At 44.7% G+C, this 27,282-nt stretch overlaps 1 protein-coding gene across 1 annotated transcript; it reads left to right on the top strand.

Moving 5' to 3' along the window:
• Positions 1-22,736: 22,736 nt before the first annotated feature.
• On the top strand, positions 22,737-26,247 carry LOC103128635 (free fatty acid receptor 2-like). Its single transcript, XM_060186467.1, has one exon. The coding sequence runs from the start codon at positions 22,896-22,898 to the stop codon at positions 23,916-23,918; it is 1,023 nt and encodes a 340-aa protein (XP_060042450.1). The 5' UTR covers positions 22,737-22,895; the 3' UTR covers positions 23,919-26,247.
• Positions 26,248-27,282: the final 1,035 nt, after the last annotated feature.

Raw genomic sequence — 27,282 nt, 5'->3', positions numbered from 1 at the left:
TTGGTATTCAGTCAGTCAGCCTGTCTCTCTATCATCTGTTTGTCTGTCTGTCTGTCTACCTATCTATCTTTCTTTCTCTACCATTGCACTGCTTAGTGTCTTTTGCAGAACCACTATGCTATCTCCCTGCCCACCCCCCACACACACACAAGTATTGGGGTTTTCATTTTAGCCTTTCTGAGAGGTATAGAGTGATTAGTACTCAATTAAAACAGTGTTTCTTGTTTGTTTGTTTTAGTCAGAGCAATGCTCAGCTCTGGATTAAGGTGGTGTGAGGAGATTGAACCTGGGGCCTTGGAGCCTCAGGCATGAAAGTTTCTTTGCATAGCCATCATATTATCTCCCCCACCAACTTTCTTTAACTTTTTAAAATTTAAATATTTTATTTACTTATTTTGGAAACAGAGGGAAATTGAGAGGGTAGGGGAGACAGGGAAAGAGGGAGGGAGAGAGGGAGGGGGGTACAGCACTACAGCACTACTTCACTGATCATGAAAATTCCCTTATACAGTTGAGGACTGGGGGCTTGAACCTGCATCCTTGAGCCCTATAGCATGTGTGCTCAACCAGGTGCACCACTGCCTGGATCCATATCTTTAAAAACAAAACAAAACACTTTTCAATGACTCTCTTTTTGAACCCATTTTTATGACACACCTTCATGGACTACCCAGATACACCTCTCTCTCCACGTTCTTTCCAAGGTTTTTAAAAGTATATTTGAGGGGCCAGGCAGTGGTGCACTCATTAAGGAGCACACATTACAGGTGCAAGAACCCAAGTCCAAGTCCATGGTCCCCACTTGCAGGGGGGAAGGTTTATAAGCAGTAAAGTAGCACTGTGGGTCTCTCTCTGTTTCTCCTTATCTCCCACTTCCTTCTCAATTTCTCTGTGTCTATCACAAATAAAAGAAAATATATTTGATCTTCAGTATGCCTAAAGTTTTTCCTTTTGTTACCTAATGGCAACTCTTTCAAATGCATAGTCCAACCCTATTTACTGCCTATTCCCTTCATTTCCCCTTGCAGTGACTTGGACCACTTAAGCAGAAAGTGTCTTTGAAAAGTAAACTAAACCATCAAGAGCTCATCTATATACCATTATCCTGTTAGCAAAGATGTTAAAGTTTACAAATACCTAATGTGTGGAAATGGACACTCTCACACCTATTCTCTGGGAATGCAAATTACTGAACATTTTCAGCAAGGTGATATGGAAATGTCTATTAAAACTTTAAAGCACATTTCTTTCACCCAGCCACAGCTTCAGTTCCATGTCTAAAAGTTCCCTCTGTAAACCAGGAGATAGCTCCATGGCAGAGCACATGCCTCGCCAAGCACAAGACTTTGGATTCGAGCCCTGACACCACATGGGAGCACCGTGGATGGCAGGCAGATCCTTGGATGGTGGAGAGGTGGTCTGTTACCTCTCCCTCTCTCTTTACCTGAAATTTTTAAAAAGTGTAAATGCTGGCCTCAGAACAGTGGAAACACATATGTGGGAGGGGTTGGCACCACAAAATAAATAAATAAAAAGTTCAGCCAATCAAAAATACTTCAAAGTGTTTAGATGGATAGAAAGCAAGAGAGAGAGAGAGAGTCAGTAAAACACTATTTTAGTACAAGAATAAAAATGGACCCAACAATATACAATAGTTTTAATACTATGTTTTAAGAAGCCATGGATAACAGAAAGAATACAGTTATCTATATGCACTGACAAGGAAAGATCAATGAGAAATACTATATGGTTAAAAAAAGAGAAGATTTAGATATATATTCTATCTATGCATTTGAAGCTGTATTTTATATATGTGCTTATATGGATTTAAACAAAGGAGAGGTTACCACTAGGAAGGGAAAGGGGTCAGGGAGAAGTGACATGACGTTTCACATTTTACTTCTGTCTTATCAGATTCTTTCACAATACGGATATGTTTGTTATTATGCAATTTAAACAAAATTCAAGAAGACAGCTGACAAGATGACTTACCTGGGGAAGTTCCTGCTTTGCCATGAGCACCATGTAGGTTTGAGCCCACACGCACCCCACCACCTAGGTGCTGCTGTGGTCTCTCTCTCTCTCTCTCTCCCTTCCTCTCTCTCTCTTTGTGTGTGTGTGTTGTCGTCTTCTTTCTTTTTTGTTTCTCAAGGCATTTTTTAAAATAACATTTATTTATTTATTTATTTATTTATTTATTTATTTATTACCAGAGCATTGCTCAGCTCTGGCTTCTGGTGGTTGGGGACTAAACCTAGGACATTTAGTGCCTCAGGCATGAAAGTCTTTTTGCATAACTATTGTGCTGTCTCCCCAGACCTTCTTTATATTTTAAAATGTGATTTTTAGTGTATTATAATATTACAGGGTAGAGTTCTACATCTCATCCATCACCAAAGTTCTGTGTCCTTGTATCCCAATAAGAATCAGTATAATTTTCACAAAATCTTAGATTTTTATCTCTTTTTTTTACAAGTTTATGTGTTTCAGTAGATTTCAATTCCACAGATTCCACGCATGAGTGAAACCATGCAGTAGTTGTCTTTCATCTCTTTATTTATTTCATTAAATATAATCACTTGCAGTTCCATCCACTTTGTCCCAAAAAATACAATGTTATCTTTTGATTGCAGACTAGTATTCTATGGAGCATATATTCTTTTTTTTTCTTTCTTACATAGAATTCTTTTTTTTTATTTCTTTATTGGGGAATTAATGTTTTAAATTCAACAGCAAATACAATAGTTTTTACATGCATAACATTCCCCAGTTTCCCATGTAGCAATACAACCCCCACTAGGTCCTCTGTCATTCTTCTTGGACCTGTATTCGCCCCACCCACCCACCCCAGAGTCTTTTACTTTGGTACGATACGCCAATTCTATTTCAGGTTCTACTTGTGTTTTTTTTTTTTTCCTGTGGAGTATATATTCTATAACTTATTTATCCAGTCATCTATCTGTGGGCATTTAGGCTGTTTCTACCCGTTGGATACTATGAGTAATACAGTTATAAACATGGGGGTACACGTGTCCCTTCGAATTAATATTTTGTGTCCTTTTGCCAATTTCCCTCTATCTGAAACAGTCAGTACTTACTGGTGAAACCCCTGTGGTGACAAAAAAAATCAGAGTAATAATAGTAGAAGAATATGCATTTCTTTTTTTTTTAAATTTATTTTATTTATTTATTTATTCCCTTTTGTTGCCCTTGTTGTTTTATTGTTGTAGTTATTATTGTTGTTGTCATTGTTGGATAGGACAGAGAGAAATGGAGAGAGGAGGGGAAGACAGAGAGGAGGAGAGAAAGATAGACACCTGCAGACCTGCTTCACCGCCTGTGAAGCGACTCCCCTGCAGGTGGGGAGCCAGGATTCGAACCAGGATCCTTATGCCAGTCTTTGTGCTTTGCGCCACCTGCGCTTAACCCGCTGCGCTACAGCCTGACTCCCAAGACTATGCATTTCTTTGGCTCGGACCAAGCTAGAACAGAAAACAGGGCACAGTGATTCGAGTTTCCTGCAAACTCCCGGGGGTTAATACACAGTTAGCTGGGTCAATGAGACACATCACACAGCACACCCAGGCCTCTGAGTGCCTGCCCAGCTTTGCAGGTGAGAGGAGTTCTATAGTACAAATGCCCCTTCCCCCCCAGCCTCAGGTATTGAAAGCATGAATGTTAGAATAATAAGCTATATGTTCATTGGAGAGTATAGAAGGGGGCAGATACACTGGGTGAAGTGCACATATTATCATATGCAAAGACCCAGGTTCAAATCCCCAATCCCTGCCTGCAGAAGGGAAGCTTCACAAGCAGTGAAGCAGGTCTGCAGCTGTCTCATTCTCTCTCCCTCTCTATCTTCCACTCCCCTGTCAATTTCTTTCTATCCAATAAAAACTAAAAATAAAAAACGAAAATAAAGTGGCTACCAGGAGTAGTGGATTCATAGTGCTGGTACTGAGCCACAGCAATAACCCTGGATGCAAAAAATATATAATAATAATAATAATAATAACAATAGGATGGAGAGGGCATAGGGAGTCTTCTCTCTCTGTAGGAGAGAGGTATATTCTCAGTCAATGTATGGGCTTCTGGGAGACTTCAAAGAAAAAAGCTGTGATACGTGCCTCCTCAGCATTCATAGTTCTGGCTGACATTTATCAGCTTCTTAATTCGTTGGGTTATCACAGGGCTTCACCATTGCAGGATAACTTTTTCACATAGAAAGACTGAGACATAGAGAAAGGCATCCCAACATGAAAACTTCCTCCAATGTGGTGTGTGTGTGTGTGTGTGTGTGTGTGTGTGTGTGTGTGTGTGTGTGTATGTGTCTAACCTGAGTCCTGAAAGAGATCTTCCAAAGGTTGTGCGGCTGTGTTGAACTTGATTGGTGGTCTGGCTTTAGAGTTCTGTTCCTGTTTCTTCTCTCAGAACCATAAGAGCGACAGACATTAGAGAAAACAGATGCTAAAGGAGCTGAAGACTGCAGTTAAATGTGTTTCCTGAACCCTTTTATGTCTCAGGATGCTGCAAACTCTGGTCTGTCTGAAAGCTGGGTTAAAAACCAGGGTGTCTGTCTTCCTCACGGCATAGCTGGAAGAGATGAAAACAGTGCCCCTGCCTGAGAGGATCTGTGACAAATAAACATAACAGCAGAGCTGAGGAAGGCCCCACGGTCAAAAAAAAATCCTGTGGGTGATCTCATATAGGAACAAAGCCCCAGTGAAGACCTAGCAGGAAAAATTAAAAAAAGGAAGGAAGAAGAGAAGTTAAAAGGAGGGCCTTAGCTGTTTTAGTTACAGCCAAAAACCAATCAACAGATACCACAGATACCAACTATCACCACAACCCAACCCACTGGAAGATGGTAAATCATCTGAGACAAACTAGCCAGAAGGGGGGGAACCATACTAGTGTCATGGTAGTCTACATACACAAAAGAAAAAACATCCACCAAGATTATTACTGGGGCTTGGTGCCTTTACCACTTCCAGTGATTCACCATTCCTTCCTTTCTCTCTCTCTCTCTCTCTCTCTTTCCCTCCCTGTCATTTTAATAGAGATAGAGAGAAATAGCAAGGGAGAATAAGAGTTACACCTGCATCACTGTCCCACCTTTGGGAAGCTTCCTTTCTACAGAACCAAGGAATTAAACTGGAGTCCTCATGCACAGTAATGTGTGTGCTCTACTGGGTGTGCCACCACCCAGCCTCCAAAAGGAAAAAAAAAATTAAGGTAACAGTGAAGATGGAGTCTAACCTTTTTTCCCTCACTTCTCTCTTCTCAGGGAAACAGCCACCAGCAGGAGCCACATACCCTGAGAGAGCACTCTAACTGTAGTGGGCCCAGCAGCAGCGGTAGAAAATGTAGAACCCAGTTAGAAAATGTGTCAGGGGAAATAGCTTAACCTGTAGTACTTTGGGCTTTCATGCCCGAGGTACCTGGTTCAGTCCTCAGCACCACATTCTTCATATACTTAAAAAAAGATTTATTCAATATTTATTTTTATATGAGAGAGAGAAAGATAGAGAGAATGGGGGTGGGGAGAGAAAGAGAGACCAGAGCACTGTTCAGCTTTGACATATGCAGTTCCAGGGATTAAACAGGGCATGCAAGCCCAGTGCTACTGCTGAGTTATCTCTCTGTCCCAGGGAAACATTGTTAACATGAAATTAATTTTTTAAAATAGTAATTTGTGGTGGTCTGGAAGGTGGCACAGTGGTAAAGCTTTGGACTCTCAAGCATGAGGTCCTGAGTTCAATCCCCCGGTAGCACATGTGCCAGAGTGATGTCTGGTTCTTTCTCTCTCCTCTTATGTTTCTCAGAAATAAATAAAATCTTCAAAAAAAATTTTAAAAAATAGTAATTTGTGGGAGATAATGGTTATGCAAACAGACTCTAATGCTTGAGGCTCTGAGTTCCCAGGCTCAATCCCTTGTATCACCATAAGCCATAGGTGAGCAGTGTTCTGGTAAAAACAAACAAACAAAAGTACTGTTGACACATACACACACTTGTGTGAATGCAGGCACGCACACACACATTATAGGCTTTTATTATTTTGTTAACAGAATTCTTGATAGTGTGGAGTCAGTAGTACCAGGCTGCTGGTATTATAGAGAATAAAAACAGCAAAACAAAACAAAGGGAAAAAGAGAAAAGAAGAAAAAAGGGGGGGGGGGGAATGAAGGAAGGCCTTGTCAAGATATTTCTGCAGCTGTGTGCTAATCTCAGCGGGTGCTCTCACATCAGAATCTGCGGTGAGGGCTGGGCTGGGTCTTCCACGCTGCACTGTCACCGTGATGGCCTGGGGTAGCAATGCCACATCCCTTTGGACACACGATCCACTCTTCCGCAGTTTCCCCACCCCACAAGCCATCTGCTCAGTCATTCGAGAGCCCAGAGCTGCCCAAGATGCCAGGTGGCAGAATGCTGAGTGTCAGAGAGGAAAGGACTGTACCTGAGGCCACCTGACAAATAATGTCACCAAACCAGTGAACACACAGGACTTGAGCCCGGTAAACTCTGCTTCATCTGTACCCCTTCCACAGCTTGCACATGTCCTCCTGCTTCTTGGGGCACTCTTCGCTAATGAGAGATGGACTGACCCATAGCTGCCGGCCAGTGCCAGGCCACATTCTCAACTCTACTCTGACTAGTACTTCTCCCTCCCAGCTCTGAAAAACCCACAGCTCACTGCCTGTGGGGGCGGCTGCTATTCCTTGCCTTCTGTCTTGCCTCATCCCCTCTCTCACTCACAAGCCCAGCTCTGGGTCCACTCCATGGTGGGCAGTGGGTTCTAGTTGACGTGGCCTGTTCCGACCGCTGAGAAGGGTAGGCCTCTGCTGTGATTCAAGCTCAAGCTCAGGTCCTTGGAACTGCAGGCCGCCCCTGCATTTCCCTGGGTCTGTGGAATGATTCTTCTGCTTGGTCACCTTTGACCCACTCTCAGCCCCAAGTTCCTCTGTGGGGGTGGTGTTGCCCTGCAGCTAGGCTGGTCCTAGGTGGGATCCTGTATAAATTGACTAGGGGCTGTCAGCTCAGCAAAGGGCCATAGGACCTAATTGTCGGCGGCCTAGCACTGGTCTTCCTGCTCTCCCATTTCATTCATTCATCTCTCTCACTTTGTATTTTCTACATAAAAGCACTAGGCACCAGCTCTGTGTCATCTGACTTTCAGGGTGCACCAAGCTCTGCCAGGGACTGTCTGGCAGTCCCTCTTAAGTGTAGCTTCTCTAGAAGAGGAACCCCCCTGGGGTTCTTCCTGGGGTGATTGGGGGTGGAGGAGAGGGTCAGGTCACAGCACTCAGCTCCTGAGAATAATTCCCTGCCTCTGGCTCTTCCAACTTCCAGCACCTTGCACTTGACCTAAAGGTGGGCCTTGAGCTCATGCTACAGACCTTGGCTCCAGAGTCTAAGCTGCTAGCTGTGGGTTTTTCCCCTGAAGGGGAATGAGAATGTCTAGACTCAGGGTACAAAGTAGGAAGTGACTGGAAGGCTAGAAAAGCAGCAAGTCCACTGTCCTGGTAGTAAAGATCAGATCGGTATTGTACCGGCATTACCAGAGAAGCTTGAACAGGAATTTTAAACAGTTGAAGTTCTTAAACTCTTTTTTTTTTTCAGCTATTTCTTTAACAGAGGCATATCACACAGGATGATGCAAAAAAAAAAAAAAGTCTATTTGGGGGCAGGGATACAGTTTCTCTCGTACTGTAGGCTTTTTGCAGATTAAATTATCCCTTTATTTTGTGTTTGGAGCAAAACAAAATGTTCACAAGATGAATCTTCTTCAATATTCTTCCTGGGCTTTCTTTTTTAAAAAAATGATTTATTTTATTTTCATTTATTTTTATTCCAATTATCACTTTATCTAGGGAATGTTGATTCATGGGATTGTTGTTGTCACAAAGGTACATTTCTGCATTTTCCCAAGAATTTGTTTTACCTATAACACGAGAAAGAGAGAGAGAGAGAGAGAGGATTCACATGAAGCAGAGAGGAGAGACATTCTGTCACTGCCCCCCCCACGCACCCTCCCCCACACATACACATACTGGGAACCTTAAAAAATGGAAGTGGCTAGGGCTGTCCTGACCACTGATAGGTCCCACTGAAGAAACACTGGTCACTGGCTGGTTGCTTAGTGCCTGCACCTTGTTTAGGGACTTGCCCGCACAAGAGCCTTAGAGGACAGCAGAGCCCAACATCCATAAAGAAGCTGATAATGTTGGGGCCTTGTTATCCAAGCACCCTTCCCCTCTACTAGGCCATCTGGTGTCCTGAGGTCACAAAGTGGGGCAAAGGAGGGACAGTGATGAGGAGCTTCCAGTGGCAGTAGTGATGGTGAGATGATGTGCCCCTGGGGGCCAAGTGGTGGCACGCCCAGTTAAACACACAGGTTATAGTACTCAAGGACCCAGGTTTGAGTCTCTGATCCCCACCTGCAGAGAGTCCTTTCATGAGTGGTCAAGTAGATCTGCAAGTGTTTATCTTTCTTTCTTTTCTTTTTCTTTCTTTTTTTTTTGTATTTACACAAATCTTTATTTTAATTGATTTTATATTTTTAACTTTTTACCAGAAACATGTGGAAAAAGGGAAGACAGAGCACTATGGGAACAGCCATGGGGTTGAGCAATTGGATCTCATTTTACATAGTTGTGCTAGTCATGCCTGAAGCTTCAACAATGCAGGGCAGGTAACTCCTGGTAGAGTTACATCCAAGACTCTCTTTTTTCCTCATCAAACATTTAGAAAACCACTTCTAGAATACCAACTGTTGTACAACACACTATAGATTATCCATATTTACAGGCACCAATGAAATAATTTCACAGATCATTCTTCACAACCTCTTACTTCACAACCTCTTAGAGAATCTGGGCCCACATAGAAATAAAGCTTCAAATCGATGGGGTTTACAGTCAACAATATTTATATACTTTTCCCATATTTGGGAGCTACTCCCTTCCCTGATCCAGTTTTCTGGTCCTTTTTCCAGCTATGACATCATCTCCCCAGGAAATAACTTGGGTCCACCTGCATATCAGAAAAAAAAATTGTATAGTCATGGGCCCTTTGGAATATAACTAAAATAGGCCTACTATCTACAAAATAGAGACCCCAAAATCTTCGTTTGCACTATTCCAGTCTTTAGGTTCATGATTAGTCAACAATTTGTTTGGCTTTATATGTTAACTTTTTTTTTTTTAGCTACCAGGTTCCTGATGCTAACATGATGCCAACTGGACTCCTCTGGACAGACAACTCCACCAATGTGTCCTGAAGCCCTACTTCCTCAGAGCCCCACCCCACCAAGGAAAGAGAAGAAAGAGAGAGAGAGAGAGAGAGAGAACCAGGGCATCACTCTCACATGTAATGTGATCTAATGCTTGTTAATTCAATGCTTTATCCACTGTGTTATACTTTATCATTTTATTGGAACATTAATGGTTTGCAGAACAGTTGTTGACACATGGGTATAGTCTCTCATCTCCTGTGACAGGTGTCTGCAACTGCATTAGTTTTATGAAAGAGAGACTAGAGTACTGCTTAGCTCCAGCTTATGGTAGTGCCAGGGGTTGAACTTGGGACCTCTGTGACCTTGGGCATGCAAATCCTATGCTTGAATATGTTAAGCTCTCTCCCTGCCTTCAGGGCATGACTTCTTTTTTATTTCTTTATTGGTGGATTAATGGTTTACAGTCCACAGTAAAATACAATAGTTTGTACATGCATAACATTTCCCAGTTTTCCACATAACAATATAACCCCCACTAGGTCCTCTTCTGCCATCATGTTCCAGGACCTGAACCCTCCATCCCCACCCTGGAGTCTTTTACTTTGATGCAGTACACCAACTCCAGTATGGCATAACTTAAAAAAAAAAAAATTTTAAGCCAGAAATCGAGAGGGTACATGGAGATACAGAGGGCAAGACAGAGAGGCAGCCGCTTCACCACTCACAATGCTTTCCCCTCGCAGGTGGGGACTGGGAGCTTGAACCCAGGTCCTTGCACATTGTAACATGTACGCTTAACCAGGTGCACCACCATCTGGCCCCTGACTTTTTTTTTTTTATACCTCCATCCCTCCTTCCCTTCTATTGTTGTCATCCAGACTTCTCTAGTTTGGATGATTTTTTTCTTAGAATGAAAGACAAGTGACAGTATATTCTAACACATAGGCACAACCACTCATCTCCCCTTGATTGGTGTCTAGGAGACACAACAGGATCCCAGTGTCCCTTTCTCCTGTCCCTTTCCCTTCTTCCTTATGACATGACTTCTACTGTGGTTGCACAACTTGCTTTATTCTCCCTGTCTGGTTCCTGAGCCGTTATGGCAAACCTCTGTGCTGGCCAACATCTTATCACATGGCCCCTAAATTAGCCAGAGTTGGTGTCTGATGCTTCCAGCAAGAGCCATCCATGAGATGGTACCCCACACAGCAGCCATGAACTGAGGAAGTTCATGCACTATGTAGAGATACTCAGTACATTAGCTATCAGAGCAACAGGACTGCTTGACAGCAGCCAGGAGATACCCAATGGATTTAATGCAAGTGATTCGCAGACACCCAGAAATCCAATGATGCCAGGGGTGAATGGGAATGTAGCTCCATGATCCAGTGGCTGGCAGATGGCTCTGGCCACTCTTCCTTCTTGGGCGGCTCACCAGAAGGGAAGGCTGTGGCTGGGCAGTGTGGGCTGTGTTGCTGCCACTGTTACAGGCTGTCTCGACTCCCTCACCTCACATCATTATGGCAGCACAGCGCAGCATAAATGCTCGATGAATGTAAGCTATGGATATGCTTTCTTTTTCTTAAAAATATTTTATTTATTTTACTTTAATGAGAGAGAGGGAAAGGGAAAAGGAGAGAGAGAAAGAGAGAGATAGAAAGAAAGGAAGGAAGGAAGGGAGAGAGGGAGGGAGGGAGGAAGGAAGGAAGGAAGGAAGGAAGGAAGGGAGAGAGGGAGGGAGGGAGGGAGGAAGGAAGGAAGGAGGAAGGAAGGAAGGAAGGGAGAGAGGGAGGGAGGGAGGAAGGAAGGAAGGAGGAAGGAAGGAAGGAAGGAAGGGAGAGAGGGAGGGAGGGAGGAAGGAAGGAAGGAGGAAGGAAGGAAGGAAGGAAGGAAGGAAGGGAGAGAGGGAGGGAGGGAAGAAGGAAGGAAGACATGGAGAAAGACCAGAGCACTGCTTAGCTCTGGCTTATGGTGGTGGTGGGGATTGAACCCGGGGCCTCAGAGCCACAGACATGAGACTCTTTTGCATAATCATTATGCTGTCTTCCCAGCCTTATTCTTTTTTTAAACACACGCACACACACATACATTATTGGATAAAGACAGAGAAATTAAAAGGGGACAGGGAGAGAGAGAGAGAGAGAGAGAGAGAGAGAGAGACACCTGCAGCCCTGCTTCACCTCTTGTGAAACTTTCTCCTGCAAGTGGGGACCAGGGGCTTGAACCCATTTCCTTGTGCTCTGTAGTGCATGCATTTAACCAGGTGCACCACCACCCGTCCCCAGCCCTATTCCTTCTTTCTTTTTCTCTTTTCCTTCCTTCTTCCCCCTTTCCTTCCTCCCTTCCTCCCTCCCTTTCTTCCTACCTTCCTTCCATTGTTGCCATCCACTCCACTCCAGATCGATCCCCCCCCCCAGATTGAAAAGCAAATGACAGATGGAAAGACACCACAGTATCAAAGCTCCCACGAGTTCAGTGAGGCCAGGCTCGAACCTGGGTCGAGCACCAGTGACAAAGCAGGCACACTAGCCAGTTGAGCTATCTTGGCAGCCTTGTTTCTCTTCCTTTTATGTTTTAAGTAAGATCTCACTCTCTCTCAGAAAAATAAATAAATATCAGTAAAGATAACAACCAGTAACTAAAGGTTCTGTGGAGAAAGGAACATTTTCCTCTCATCCCAAACTAGCTCTCTGTCTCAGGGACAACCAGTGCTAAGAGTTTTGGGGACCCCTTGCCCCGATCTATTCCTCATCCAGCATCTAGAGTTTTCATGTGGGCATGTGGAACAAGCAAGCCAAGTGCACCACGTCTCTGTCATCCTCCCCCAGATGTCACTCTGCATCCTGACCACAGCCACACATGTTCCGGGCCTGCCCACTGCCCTGACCACATTCCCCAGAACTCGCCCGCCCCCACGCCTTGCCAGAGGCCCCCACTCTGTGCAGTCACCAGGCCTCCTGGACTCTGCAGACACATGCCCTGTACGCCTCTAGCTCTGCTCTTCCGTGTGTGTGTCCCCTTTTAGCAGCAGCCTGGCCACCACCCCCAGCCCCACACCATGAATCTCTCTCTTGGTCTTTTTTCAGTCTTGACACAAAGATCCATTGGTCCCAGGGGGCAGGGTGGAGCTAAGTGCCCAGGGTCAGTAAGTGCATTACCCAGGAATCTCACTGAGGAAGGACTGATGAGACTGTGGGTGTACAGTTCCCTCTTTCACAACCCACTCTGCTTCTTTCCTTCTCTCAGCCTCCCTCCCTCCATCCCTCTTTTCCTCTTTCTCTCTTTCTCTCTCTCTTTCTTTCTTTCTTCCCCTTCTTTTTCATTCTACTTATTTTGACAGGACCAAGAAGGAACCTGTAGCTCTGTTTCATTGTTTGTGAAGCTTCCCCCCTATAGGTGGGAACCAGGTGGGGCTTAAATTTGGGTCCTTGAGCATGGTAACACATGTGCTCTATAGTGTGCACCACTGCCTGGTCCCTAGCCCACCCTTGCACCTTGCTTCCCAACATGGCTATACATCCTGAAGACTGAGCCACACTGGCTTAGGTGATGCTGCCCCCTTCCCTCTGCCTCTTCGTAACAAATCACTGTGTTTTTTGGATGCCCTTTCACTGATAATAGGTTGCTTCTAGTTTATTACCATCACAACAAACAACCAAATGCTACAATATGCATTCGTGTGTGTGTGTGTGTGTGTGTGTGTGTGTGTGTGTGTGTATTTTCACTGAAAAACATACCCATACAGTAGACTTAGAGTGCTGTCTTATTGGGTCAGATAGTATAACCTTTCTCTTTTCCTTTTCTCTCCTTTTCTTTCATCTTCTTTTCTTTTCTTTTCTTTTTCCCAAAGCTAGGTCTCATGTGTATGTGATTTCACTGCTTCTGAGTCACTTTTTCATTCAGACAGACAGAAGAGGAGGGGACTCTGTAGCACTGGAGCTCCCCCTGGTCCTGTGGCACTTTCCATATAGTGCCTGGTGTTGACTCTGGGCCACTGTGGATGACAAGAAACACGCCTTACCCAGTGAGCTGTCTTTCCGGTCCAGACGTTTCTATATTGAAGGATCATTGAAAGATTATCTGAAGGATCGCCTCCTCAGAGGAGAATCACAAGCACCAAGGGAGAGAGAGACAGATTTATTCTGAACAGAGCAGAAAAGATTTGCTGATTTGATAAACGCAAGAGCAAAAGAAGAACTGAGGGACCCGAAGATGGTTCCCTTGGTGGAGCACACACTTTACTATGCATGAGGACCCAGGTTCAAGCCCCTGGCCACCACACAGGAGCACCTTGCAAAGGGAAGCTTCACTAGTGGTGGAGCAGTGTTGTGGTATTTCTCCTCCTCCTGTGCATCCTCTTTTTTTCCTCCTCTTCTTTCTCACACTCTCCCTCTCAGTTTTTTACCCTTTATGTGAAGAAAAAAAAAGGGTAGGGGAAAGAATGCCAGCAGGGAGCAGTAGAGTCACATAGACATGAAGCTCCAGCAAAGCTGTGGTGGGGAAAAAAAAAAAGATGTGAAACTGGAATGTTGTGACAGCAGTCTTGTCAAGCAGTGATTCCTCAATTAAAAGAAAGTGAAAAGACACCTATTAGAGCTTGGGCCCTAGCAAGTAGAAGAATGAGGTGGCGAAGTCTGTGTGACCTGGGGTCCCACACCTGCTTCAGGGGCCTGGAAGGGGAGCAGCAGCTGGTGGAGGGGAGGTTTTTGGAAAACCACAGTTTCCTAACAGATTGGTTTCTTGAACTTTGCCTGCTTTCATGGTTTGGTGCCCTGCTGTGGGCTGAGCTGCATGGGAGCTCCAGCTTCTTCTTCTTCTAGCGTTTGCCCTTCTTCCGTAGCCAGTCAACAGCGTCAGGTTGAGCCTGATGTCAAGTTTCCAGACCTCCTTTGAATCTGGAGAGGTGGCAGTCGTTGACTATGTGGGTCATAGTCTGTCTGTAGCCGCAGGGGCAGTTCGGGTCATCTCTGGCTCCCCAGTGATGGAACATAGCGGCGCACCGGCCATGGAGCTCCAGCTTAAAGGAAAAGGCAGCAGAGACTGACTTGAGCCCAGGTCCCCGGCTTACCCCCACCCCCACCCCCCACTCTGCTTCCATCTCTCCCTGCTGCTGTGTGGATGGTGGGAGCCTTGATGGTTCCCTGCACTTAGAAATATGCCCCAGTCATTCTGCCTGGAGTGCCCCTTTGTTCCTACTGGTTGTCACTGACAGGTGCCTAAGAGGTCAGCAGTGGCTCCAGTTGGGGTTATCAGGGTGGATCTGAGTCAGAGGGGGATGCCAGATTCTGCTGGGCCAGGCCAGCTTGTTAGCACAGGAAGATAAGATTGACCATTATCTGATGCAAAACCCAACACTTAAGGTCAAACAGCTTCAGATGAAAGCCAGCAGCACCCTCAGGCTCCCTCCTGGGTCTCTGGCCACCGCCCACAAGGCCCAGCAGCAGCCACCCTTTCTATCCCTCCAAGGAGATCAGCTCATCCCTGCTGCAAGGCTGTGGTCCTTGCTGCTCACTCTGGCCAGGATACTCTGCACATGATCATCTCATCCTTTCAAATATCCCGTCCAGGTTGGTCTCCTCTGAAGAGAAGCACCATACAAACCTTAATTCAGGAGGGGCAAACTGTGCCAAGGAGCCATCCTACCACACAGCTCCCAGTCTCTGAGTCTTGGAGGAATATCAGACCCACTTAAGCACAGAGCACACTCACTATCCTAACTAAGCTCAGGACGCATAAAGCTCTAGGGCTTTATTGTCAAGGCTCAGTGAAAAATCAATTTTGCATTATCTGCTTCTCGTTTTTGTCCTGTTTAATTGCCATTATGGGAGATGGTCTCTATTCCTATAAATTGTTGGCTCCTTTGCCATTCAGGAGAGAAGGTTCTCTCTCTCTCCCTCTCCCCACCACCAGCCCTACAACCTCAGCTTCCTTTCTCCTTCTTTGACCATAGAATAAATGAAATGTTTCCTTTATCTCTTTGTTTTCTTTTGTTTGTGTGTCATCCCTACTGATAACAGTTCCTTACTGATAACAGGGACTACTGATAACAGTTCCTTTTCTTTCTTCTTCTCCTTCTTCCTTTCCTTCATCTTTCAAAGAGAGGGAGAGACAGAGACTACAGCTCTGAAACTTCCTTCAGTGCAGTGGAGGCCAGGCACGAGCCTGGGTCAAAAACATGGCAAAGCAGCATACTACCCATGTGAGCTATTTTGCAGGCCCAACAATGCCCTTTAAGACACAACCAGAAACTACCTGCATATCTCAGACAACTTGCATGGAAGATTTCTGATGAATCCAAGCACCACCTCTATTTTTATTATTCACTTATTTTCATTTTTTCAACTACAATATAAATAACTGGGGGAATGTTGGTTGATGGGATTGTTGTCCCAAGGGTCCATTTCCACTTCTCCTTGAAATGGGTGCATTTCCCCTCCTCCGGCACCTGTGTTTTTGAAAGTGGGTGGCCCAAAGCTTGCAGTGTTGGTGGAACAAGGAGAGGGAGAAAGGAAGGCGGGAGCTCCAGCCACAGCCACGGCAAAGCAGGGAGTCATGATGGTGTGAACTGGAGACTAAGTAAGGGAAGGAAAGATTTTTGGGGGGACAGTCAAGTCTCCAGAATGCCCAGGCATTCCTTCCCTAAGCAGGGAAAAACCCATGTGGCCATCTGAAATGGGGAACTACAACTGAACTGTGAACCCCAGCAAGTTTAGCAGTCATATTGCGGTAAACTGAGTCTCCCCATAATCCACTAGCTGAGCCAGGGGGTGGTCTGTCTTCAGATACAAGCCAGAGGAACCAAATGGTAGAAACCCACCCTACAGCTCAGGACTGGCAGACAGAGTCTCATGGCTATATCACTGTAGGGCCCCAGGCTCCCAAGATTAATACAGGGTGCTTGTCTCCAGTAGTTTAGCAATTACTACTAGAAACTATAAAAGCCAACAATCATAATGATCGAAAATGGGACTTTCTTGTTGGAAATCAGAATGGGTAGTGGTCAGGAAAGAGTAACCATAGCACAGTCTGTTCCTTACACTGTTTGCTATTGCTCCCTTCAGCTATTTGCCTGAAGGTTTTTGGTTGTGTGTTTGTTTGCTACCAAGATTATCACTGGGCTTCAGTGCCTGCACATCACCACCATGCCCAATGGTCTTTTTTTTCTTCTTCTATTTCACAGAGACCGAGAGAAATGGGAGGGTGAGAGAAGGGAAAGAGAAAGAGAGAGAGACCTGCATCACTGCTCCACCACTCATGAAGCTGCTTCCCTTGCAGGTGGGGACCAGGGACTTGAACTTAGGTTCTTGAGCATGGCAACGTGTGCACTCAACCAGGTGCACCAGATGCTGGCCCCTGCCCACAGTTTTTGTGGCTCCGTATCCCAGGGTAGATTCCAGGTTTCTCTTGTCCAATCATTTGCCTCATAGTCTTGTTTGGCACTTTCCCCCTTTCTTTGCTGCTGGGAACTGGGAACTCTGGGAATTGTAGTCTTCCTTTCTTAAACTGTCATCTAGATAGTATCTTAAATTTCACAGGCTCACAGAGCAAGGGTAACAGGCTAGCAGTGACCTGTGCCTACTGTGAAGATAACAGCTAAGGCAGGAGAAGGGGTAGATCTTTGCAGACATATAAATCTCCAGGGCTCCTATGAGCTCCTTTGAAAAAGGAGCCAGGTGGTGGTGCGGGGAGTGGTGATTTTGTAGTGCAGGCTACTAGCCCTGGTGACAAGAAACAAAGGAGGGGATGAAGAGTAGAAGGAGAAGTAGGAGGTGGTGGTGGAGGGGGAAGTGGAAGCAGAGGAGGTGAGTAGGGCCCACATGAGCAGCTGACACTTGTTACTGTGCATGGGCACAAAGTCCTGCTGATTTCAGTACAAGCAGTAAAGTAGATAGTGCCCCCATCTTCCTGTACCTTCAGAGCTAAGTCACAACTGGGAATTTGGAGATAGGCTAGTTTTCAGGACTCCAGGGAGCTTCTTCACAAAGGATGGAGACTCATGTAGCCACTTGTTCAATCTTTCCTTCACTTGAGGGTAGCTGTTTTGTTTTGTTTAGCTGCTTGCTTTCTCATTTTGTTCACTCATGTGCCCAGCACCTGTGGTAAGAGCTTGGGACATTAAGCATGGGAATAAAATCACCATCCTTCTTAGTATAGTGGTGAGTATCCCCGCCTGTCATGTGGGAGACTGAGGTTCGATTTCCCAACAGGAAGCCATTGAGATCTCTTTGGGGGCTGGGTGGTGGTTCACCTAGTTAAGCACAGATAATAAGAATGGGAGTAAAGAGTAAAGAATGGGTGATGGGCACATTGTGGAGAAGCTCGTAAGAGTGGCTGGTCCTTTAGGTCCATGATTGTTCAACAATTTGTTTAGCTTTGTATGTTAACTCTCTTTTAAGTCACCAGGTTCCAGATGCTAGCATGGTGGTGGGAATTGTGTGGAGTTGTACCCCTCTTATCCTATGGTTTTGTTAATGTTTCCTTTTTATAAATAAATAAGAAAGAAAGAAAGAAAGAAAGAAAGAAAGAAAGAAAGAAAGAAAGAAGAAGAAGAAAAAAGAGTGGCTGATGTGAATCATCCCCCTACACTTGAGCTGAACTTTGAATGTTGCCCTGCAGATCCTAGATACTGTGGTTGTTAGCTCAATGAGGACTTAGGATTCTGGAAATCCCACTTGCCCTCTGCACCTGGGTGACACATCCCTGAGATGTCCCAATATGGTGGTGACAGGATGGCGACTGGTGCAAAGCAGAACATTTAGGTTCTGACTACTCTTGCTGGCATCCCCAATTGGTTAACTCTTCCCAGCATCCTTTCTTTCCACAAAAGCTAGGCTTTTTCTGAGGATATATGTCAAAATAGTCACTTCCAGAAGAGTGAATCTAACTTGTAGACTCAACACTAACACTCTGTGAGAAGGTACAGGATCACCCCCTAGAGGTGCTATCTATTTCCCCAGCTGAAATGGGGGCTCACTCCTGGGGTACTGGAAATTGCCCAAGATCCCAGAACCTGCTAGTGGAAAAGAGTATGCAGCTCTCTCTGATCCTGACTTGGGGGTCAGACAAACATAATTAGGGGTGAGAAAAGAAAGAATAAAAGAGACCACTCCTCTGGCAGTATAAGAGAATGAGAGCAGACTTTTACCTTCCTCTAAGGTTTCTGTTGCTCAAACACAGATAGTAAAATGGCAGCTGGGTAGAGAACAAATGATGATTATATCCCACTTGCAACAAGAACTGAAAGCACTACTTTAGTGTTAACTTTTGGACAGGCATGCCATGGATTTAGGAAAGCTAGCTATAGGAATGTAGAGAGCCCACTTGGTAGTAAGTATGGGAAATGACAAGCTAAGAGACAAAAGACACTTTCTGGAGGAGAATGGTGAATTAGGATTACTTCCTGACTCAAGAGGACAGAAATAGAGTCTCTGTTGGCGGGTATAAGATACTCTGTCAGACAGGAACAAGACACACACACACACACACTTCCTGAAAAGAGAAAACATGCACTGTCAGTGTCCATAAGTGTTCAAGTGCCCACAGGCAAGAGTTTAGGCTAGACTTTTTTCTTTTTTAAAATTTATTTATAAAATAAAGAATATCGACAATACCACAGCATAAGAGGTTCCACTCAATTCCACACAATTCCTGCTACCAGAATTCTGTATCCCTCCCTTAAAAGCTTTCCTATTCTCTATCCCTCTGGGAGCATGGACCCAGGATCATTATGAGGTGCAGAAAGTGGAAGGTCTGGCTTCTGTAATTGTTTCCCTGCTGAACATGGGTGTTAGCAGCTCGATCCATACTCCCATAGGCTAGACTTTTTCTAAGGACAAACATCAAAATAGTCAACTCCAGAAGAGCCCGTCAACTAGCATTCTCCTCTAGAAAACAAGCATATTTTCACACGTCTGCCTCGAGACACCACCATGGAGCAATGTGGTCACTACATAAACATCTCAGGGAGAGAAAAACAGCAAGGAGACAGATGAGGCCCAGGCAGGACACAGGCCAAATGGAGAGGGAATGAAAGGAATGAGGAGGAAGACTCAGAACCTGATTTGCAAATGCACCCAAGCTATTCAGAATCTGTGGAAAAACATGTAAGAAAGGGCCTAAAGGGCCAGAGGAAGTCAGGAAATGCTGAAGCTGCTAACCAGTTTCAGCTCAAGCCTCTGGGAAAGAGAAGAGGAAACTGACCAGATCAGGGGCCTTGGGAGAAATGGTGGGGGAGGAAGTGGTGAAGAAAGTGCTGGGGGGCACAAGATGTGTATGTACAAAGTTGTTTGGAATAACCGCCCATGGAAAGGAAACAGAATGCATTGCTTGGGAGGTAGGAGATTGAGAAAGCCCAAGTGAACTATGATGATCTGGAGTCTATGGGAATAAGTTTGATGAAAGAAGAAGAGGGTCAAACTCCATTGGAAAGAGCTCAACTATTGACCTTCCTCTTTTTGATCATGTGATCCTCCAGGTATAAAGGTTTGGGAAGCAGTGGCCCAGTTAGACAAGATGTTACCTGCTTCTAAGACTTGGTGCATTTGAACAACCATCCATCTGCCAGCAGGAAAAGGCAAGGCACCTAACTTTGCTTGTGCTTGGGGAAAAATCCATTGGGATCAAAACTCTAGCTCTGGAGATGAGACAGAAGCAGCTCCACCAACCAATCCCCCTTGTTAACTTCAGTTCTATTGTTTGGGCTCACAGTCTTCCTTGGACTTGTTTACCTGGCTTTGCTGACTACTATGAGTGATGTCATTCGTATTTTAACTTGGTATATGATCCTTTAGCATTTCTTGGTGATCTGGTTTAGTGAATTAAAAACATTCTTAACTGCTGCTTATCTGAAAGGCTATTCATCTCTTCTTCAAACTTTATTGATAACCTAGCAGGATGAAGTATTTGGGGGTGGATGATTTTATTTATTTATTTATTTATTTATTTATTTATTTATTTATTTATTTATGAGAAACATAGGAAGAGAGAGAACCAGACATCACTCTGGCACATGTGCTGCTGGGGCTCAAACTCAGGACCTCATGCTTGAGAGTCCAAAGCTTTATCACTGTGCCACCTCCTGGACCACTGGACAATTTTTTTTTCCAGTCAAACTTTGACTACATTATGCCAGTCCTTTCTGCCTTTCAAAGTGTCTGTAGAGCAATCAGTTGATAGTGTTATGGAATTTCCCTTAAAGGTGAACTCTTGGTTTTTTCCAGTTACTCTCAGAATCCTCTTTGTCTTTGATCTTTGCTTTTTTTTTTTTTTTTTTACTGTTACATACCTTGGTAAGCTTAGGTTTTGTTTCCTTTTTTTTTATTGTTGTAGTTATTATTGTTGTTATTGATTTCATCATTGTTAGGACAGAAAGAAACAGAGAGAGGAGGGGAAGACAGAGAGGGGGAGAGAAAGATAGACACCTGTAGACCTGCTTCACCCCTTGTGAAGCAACTCCCCTGCAGGTGGGGAGCTGTGGGCTTGAACCGGGATCCTTCTGACAGTCCTTGCACTTTGCGTCACTAGCACTTAACTTGCTGTGCTACTGCCCAACTCCAGGTCTCCTTTTTCTTGCAGAGCTTCAAGATTCCTCAATGTGGGGTATCATCTCCTTCTTTATTTTAGGGACATTCTCAGTTAATATTTCTTCAAATATGAATTCTGTCCTTTTCTTTGTGTCTTTTCCTTTCTGTAGTATTTCACGTTCCTCTTGATGTTGTCCCCTAACTCTAGTATTTTCATTAGTTCTAGAGATTTTTGCTTTTTGTATTTTTGGTGAGTTCTACTTGGTTTTCCTGATTTTCATGATGAACTTTCATATCTATCTTCCTGAACATGTCCCCCTCAACATATATGCATATATGTGTATATATATATATGTGTGTGTATATATATATATATATATAATCATTCGTAGGTCTTATTAACTGTAAGCTTAAACATCAGCACTTTTTGAATATTGAGTCCTGCCTACTTTCCTCACCTGGGCATCATTGTTATGAACTTTCAGTAATTTCTCTTATCATTTCTCTGAATTTCTTGGAGTACTCCTCCAAAAATTTTATCAGTTTGGTGAGCATCCTTCAGACTATAGCTTTGAAGTCTTCATCAGAGAATCTATATAGTTCCGTTAGAGTTTTCCTTTGAGCTTCTGTCTTGGCCCATAACTATCCAATTTGTTTGATTTGCTATTAGGATTAGGGTCAGCAGTAAGTATTCAGCCAGGTGCAGGTCATGCTCACGGATACACAGTTATAAGTGCCTGGCTAAGGCTATCTTGCAAAGGTTCTACCAAACCAGAGGTTTGAATTTGCAGGTATATTACAAACTTTTGGAAGGATCCCTGCACTGTACCCCAGTGGCTTGGTTCTCTGTGGCCCCATCCCTAGGATTCATTACTATAGGGACTGGGTTTTTCTATGGCTGCTTTCAACTGTCTGTAATTCCCATGTGATTTATAGCATTTGTTTCCCTCATTTTCTCTCCCCTTCAGATGTAAAGTAAGAACATAGAGTTACAATAGAGGCAGTGTGGGCCAGACAGATAGCAGTGGAGCTAGCTGAGCCACAAAGATGGCAGTGGCTTGGCTGCTATGGACAGAAGACATGGAGATCCCAATGGCTATCTGGGTCTCTTAGGTTGCCGCAATGGAGGCAGGTAGGTGACAGCAGGCAGCAGTGGCAGAGACCAGCAAGGACAGCAGGAGCAGCAGCTAGTTGGGTGGTGGTGCTGAGAGCCCAGAGAGATGGCTGAGTGCAGTGTCGGGGCCAGCTGATGTGGAGACTAGTGAGAAGTGAATATCTGCTTGACCTCACTGACTGGATTATGGGCCTTTCCCCTTCATTGTTAGTTCATCTGAGCTCCAAATTTATTTATTTCTTGTTTTTTATTAAACTTTTCTTTTTTAATTTATTATATTATTTTGGATAGAGTCAGCAAAATTGAGGGTGAGGGGGTAGACAGGGAGGGAGAGAGAAAGAGAGACACATGCAGCAATGTTTCACCACTCGTGAAACTTCCACCACACACACCATATCTGCAGGTGGGGATCAGGAGCTTAAACTGGGTTCCTTGTGCACTGCAATTGCATACTGTAATTAATGCACGTGCTTGTGAGCCACTGCTTGGCCCCCCCAAAAGTTCATCTTTATGCTGGTTTTTCATGTATTCGTAGTTTTGGTTGCATTGGAGGCCGTGAAAGAAAACATAACCTGCTAGCCCACTGCCATCTTGGTGGGAAGGCTATGCTCTCATTCTTGGGGAGAGAGAGGAGGGAGGTTCTGAAGAAGCCATTTGGCTGGGGGGGGGGGGCACTGGATCTACTGGAAGCAAAGCAGCACTGAGTTTGAAAGGTTACCAATAGGGAGCCAGGCAGTGGTGTGCCTGGTTAAGCACACACATTAGAGTGCACAGGTTCAAGCCCCTGGTCCCCACCTGCAGGAAGAGAGCTTCACGAGTAGTGAAGCAGAGCTGTACATGTCTCTCTGTCTCTCTCCCCCATTACCCCCTCCTCTCCTATCAATTTCTCTCTCTTTATCCAATAATAAATAATTTAAAAAAATAATAAAAGGAAAGGTTACCAACAGTCACCTGCTAATGGGGGGGGGAGAAGATGCAATAAAGCAAAGGACTAATTCCTTGGCTTGGGAATGAGAAATCCATGTCTGAGAAGATTCTGATGCCACCTTTCATCTCTTTAGGAAAGATGGACCAACAACCCCGAAACCTGGCTCTTCTCTTCCTCTATTTCCTATCTTTCCTCCTCGGCCTCCCAGCCAACCTGCTGGCCCTGAGGGCCTTCTTGGGGCGGGTGCGCCAGCCCCAGCCTGCACCCATCCACATCCTGCTGCTCAGCCTGACACTGGCTGACCTCCTGATGCTGCTGCTGCTGCCCTTTAAGATGTACGAGGCCATGAACAACTTCCACTGGGGCCTGTCTGTCGCCCTGTGTGCCTTCACTGCATATGGCTTCTACAGTGGCATCTACTGCAGCACATGGCTGCTGGCGGGCATCAGCATCGAGCGCTACCGCAGCGTGGCCTTCCCAGTGCAGTACAAGCTGACCCGCAGGCCCCTGTACGGCCTCATCGCCGCCCTGGTGTCCTGGCTCATGTCCTTTGGACACTGCAGCATCGTCATCATCGTGCTTTACTTACCTACCCAAGCCGAGAAAAACACCACCGTCTGCTATGATGGCTTCAACCCAGAGCAGCTGGACGTGCTGCTCCCTGTGCGACTGGAGCTCTGCCTGGTCCTCTTCTTCATCCCCATGTTCGTCACCATCTTCTGCTACTGGCGCTTTGTGCGGATCATGCTCTCCAGGCCCCAGGTGGGAGCCCGGAAGCGCTGGAGAGCTGTGGCGCTGGCTGCAGTGACCCTCTTCAACTTCCTGGTGTGCTTTGGGCCTTACAACCTGTCTCACGTCATCGGCTTCTTCCAAAGGCAGAGCCTGGATTGGCGGGTGTGCGCTGTGTTTCTTGGTGCCCTCAACGCCTGTGTGGACCCCTTGATTTTCTATTTCTCCTCCTCAGCTGTGCGCAGGGCCTTTCACAAGAGGCAGCAGAAGCTGCAGAACTGGGGTGCCTGGCTGTTGAGGTTCTGGGGGAGAAGAGCTGGAAACCAAACCCCAGAGAAAGACAGTGGGGGCTTGGGCATGACCAATGCCAACTACACGGAAGACTAGATTCACCTGTGATGGGTCACTTTTTTTTCCCCAGGGGCGAATGAGGGTGGACAGAGAAGGACTCAAAGAGGAGAATAGTGAAGGCAGAAGATGCCTTCTCCCACACCAGGCTTACAAAACAGCAGCAGGCATCTCACATCATGTTCACTCCCTGGCATTTCTGTCACCCTCTCTGTGGTTGGTACTGCTTTGTGGAAGGAAAGCCATTAGCTCCTTTTGTCCTGGAATATCAGTCTTAGAATTTTTTAAATCTTCCCACTCCATACAGGAGAACCTTGCTTTGTTGTGCTTTGCTGATAATGTTTTGCTTTATCTTATCTGATAGAGAAAAATCGAGAGGGAAGGAGGAGCGAGACAATGAGAGAAGGAAAGATACCTGCAATATTGCTTCACAATTTCCCTCCCTGCAAGTGGGGACCAGGAGCTTGAAGCCAAGTCCTTGAGCATGGTAGCATGTACACACAAACAGGTGCACCACCACTGGCCTCAACAACTGATTTCTTATGAGACTGTTCACCAACAGCAAAAAAGAGTATCACTCCTTGAAGGCTCAGATGATGGTCAGCATTTTTTTTCTAACAGGCTTACCCTTGGGACTGGTGTCTGCACAACAAATCTATTACTACCAGCAGCTCATTTCCTTTTTTTTTTTTTTTTTAATTTTCTTGTATTTGATAGGACAGAGAAGAACTGAGAAGAGAGGAAAAGATTGAGAGAGTCAGAGAGACATTCACTACTCATGAAGCTTCCCTCCTGCAGGTTGGGACCAGGGACTTGCTTGGTCATATGTGCGTTCTACTGGTTGTGCTACCACCCAGCCCCAATGGTCAATATTTTTTCAGCCATGAAATATTTTAACTAACAAATTGCTTTTTAGCCCTAATGTCACTGCACACTTAAGAGACTTTCTGTATAATGTAAACATAGCGTGTATGTGTACATTCCTGTGAGTTGTTTTATACTACCTTAATTTTCTTTCCTTGTTTTTTACAGAGACAGAAAGACGTTGAGAGAAGGGGGAGAGACAGAGAGGCACCTGCAACACTGCTTCACTGCTTATGAAACTTCCCACCCTGAAGATGGAAACCAAAGGGCTTGAATACAGGTCCTTGCACACTATAACGTGCACTCTACCAGGTGTGCCACCAGCTGGCCTCACTTTTTCTTTGAGTGATTTAATATTAATTTACAAGATTTTAAGATAGTAAGGGTATAATTCCTTACAGGTCCTACCAGCAGAGTTCTGTGTTCCCATCCTCTCCAATGAAAATTGCAGTAGTTCTCCCAAGGCCACTGATATGGGGTGATCATATAACTATCTATATCTAAGTATAGATGTATATATAATTTGTGCTCATTTTTCATCAGCCCTGCCTTCACTTCCTTTCTAAGTCACCCCTACACCTATTACAACTTTTGAGTATCTTTACTTTTTTCCCCTCTTCTCTCTCAGATAAAAGAAATAGTGCCTGGCTTCCTCTGAAGTTTTCTAGATTTGCTTCTCTTTCACTGATAGTATACAAACAAGATTCTTGGTGACAAATGGTTTGGGTCCTCATGGAATGGGGTAGAGAGTCTTCTGTTACTTTCCCCATTTATTTATCCATCTGGGAGTATGGACCAAAATTCCTTCTGGGTTATAAAAGGTAAGAGTGCTGGTTTCTGGAATTGCTTCAATGACATGAGCATTGACAAATTGATCCATACCCCTAGCCTGTTTCTATCTTTCCCTGGTGGATAGGATTCTGGAGAAGTGAGGTTCCAGGACATATTGGTGAGATTACCTGCTCATTAAAGCCAAGATAGAATCATAGTAGCAACAGGGCCAGGTGGTGGAGCACCTGGTTGAGCACACATGTTACAATGCACAAGGACCTGAGTTCAAGTCCCTGGTCCTCACCTGCAATGGGAAAGCTTTGTGAGTAGTGAAACTGGGCTGCAGGTGTTTCTCTGTCTCTCGGCCTCTCTGCAATGTGTCTCAACTGAGAAGGTGGCAGCACTCACTCATCTGCAGAGGTCTTCACATACTGGGCCTGAGTATTCTAGCACAGGGGAGAACCTGCAGAGGATGAGGCTTGGGCACACAAGATCCAGGGACCGCAGTTGCTGGCTTAGGCCTATGAAATGGGCAAGAAACAAAGACTGGAGACTGTTCTCTCTATGTGCCAAAGATCAAGCTTGATAAGTTGTGATATTCAAAATCTTCAGAACTTTTAATTAGTTTTCTCCTATTTGGTCTATTCTTTTTGTGGAAGGGTATGCTACGTTCTCCTGTAATCCTGTCTTCCCGGTGAGATGAAATTTTCATCATTCCTTTACCTTAAGATACATTTTGTATGTAACACGGTGTTAGGGAGACAGCACAATAGTTATGCAAAAAAAAAAAAAAAAAACCTCATGTCTGAGGCTCTGAGGTCCAAGGTTCAATCTCTCACATCACCATAAACCAAGTTCAGTTGTGCTGTTATTTTTTTTTAAATATTTATTTATTCCCTTTTGTTGCCCTTGCTGTTTTATTGTTGTAGTTATTATTGTTGGATAGGACAGAGAGAAATGGAAAGAAGAGGGGAAGACAGAGATGGGGAGAGAAAGATAGACACCTGCCAACCTGCTTCACCACTTGTGAAGTGACTCCCCTGCACGTGGGCAGCTGGAGGCTTCAACCGGAACCCTGCTGTTCTTTTTTTAAATCTATTTTGTCTGATTACAGTAATATAGCCACACTACTTTGACTTTGGGCTAGTATTTTCCAGTCTTTGTTCAGCCTTAAACTTTCCACCTTCTAGTAGCTTTATGCTTTAGGTGTGTTTTCTAAGTAACCTACAGGGTGGGGTAGATAGCCTGACTGTTATGCAAAGAGACTCTCCTGCCTAAGACTGCAAAGTCCCAGGTTCAATCCCCAGCACCACCATAACTAGAGCTGATTAGTGCTCTGGTAAAACAAACAAATAAAGCACATATAAGTAACCTACAGAGTAGACTTTATGTGTGTGAGATCTGACACAAGAATCCAGCCACATTTCTCATTAAATTATATCAATTCATGAATTTGTATTTATATAATCATTACTGTAATATATTTGGATTTCTCTGTAAACATGCTGTTGACATTTATACATGTACTGAAATATACATTCATATTCTGGGCAGTCTAATAAAAAGTGGACCCATCAGACAAACTTTCACAGTGCATGCATTCATTTAATAAAAAAAATTGACCATTTTAATCTTGCACCTTCTATTTTTCCCTATCATTTAAATTTTCTTTCCTTCTCTCTTTTTTCCTCACCACTTCCTTGGGATTGGGTTGCCTCTCTCATTTCTCATATCATTCTCACATTCATTTTTAATACCACTAACTTTT

The sequence above is a fragment of the Erinaceus europaeus genome, chromosome 2, assembly GCF_950295315.1.
Source record: "Erinaceus europaeus chromosome 2, mEriEur2.1, whole genome shotgun sequence".
NCBI lineage: Eukaryota > Metazoa > Chordata > Mammalia > Eulipotyphla > Erinaceidae > Erinaceus > Erinaceus europaeus.
This window is presented reverse-complemented; position numbering and strand designations above follow the sequence as displayed.

Coding starts and splice junctions, on each gene's coding strand:
- LOC103128635 (XM_060186467.1), top strand. CDS start 22,896: ATGTCTGAGAAGATTCTGATGCCACCTTTCATCTCTTTAGGAAAGATG.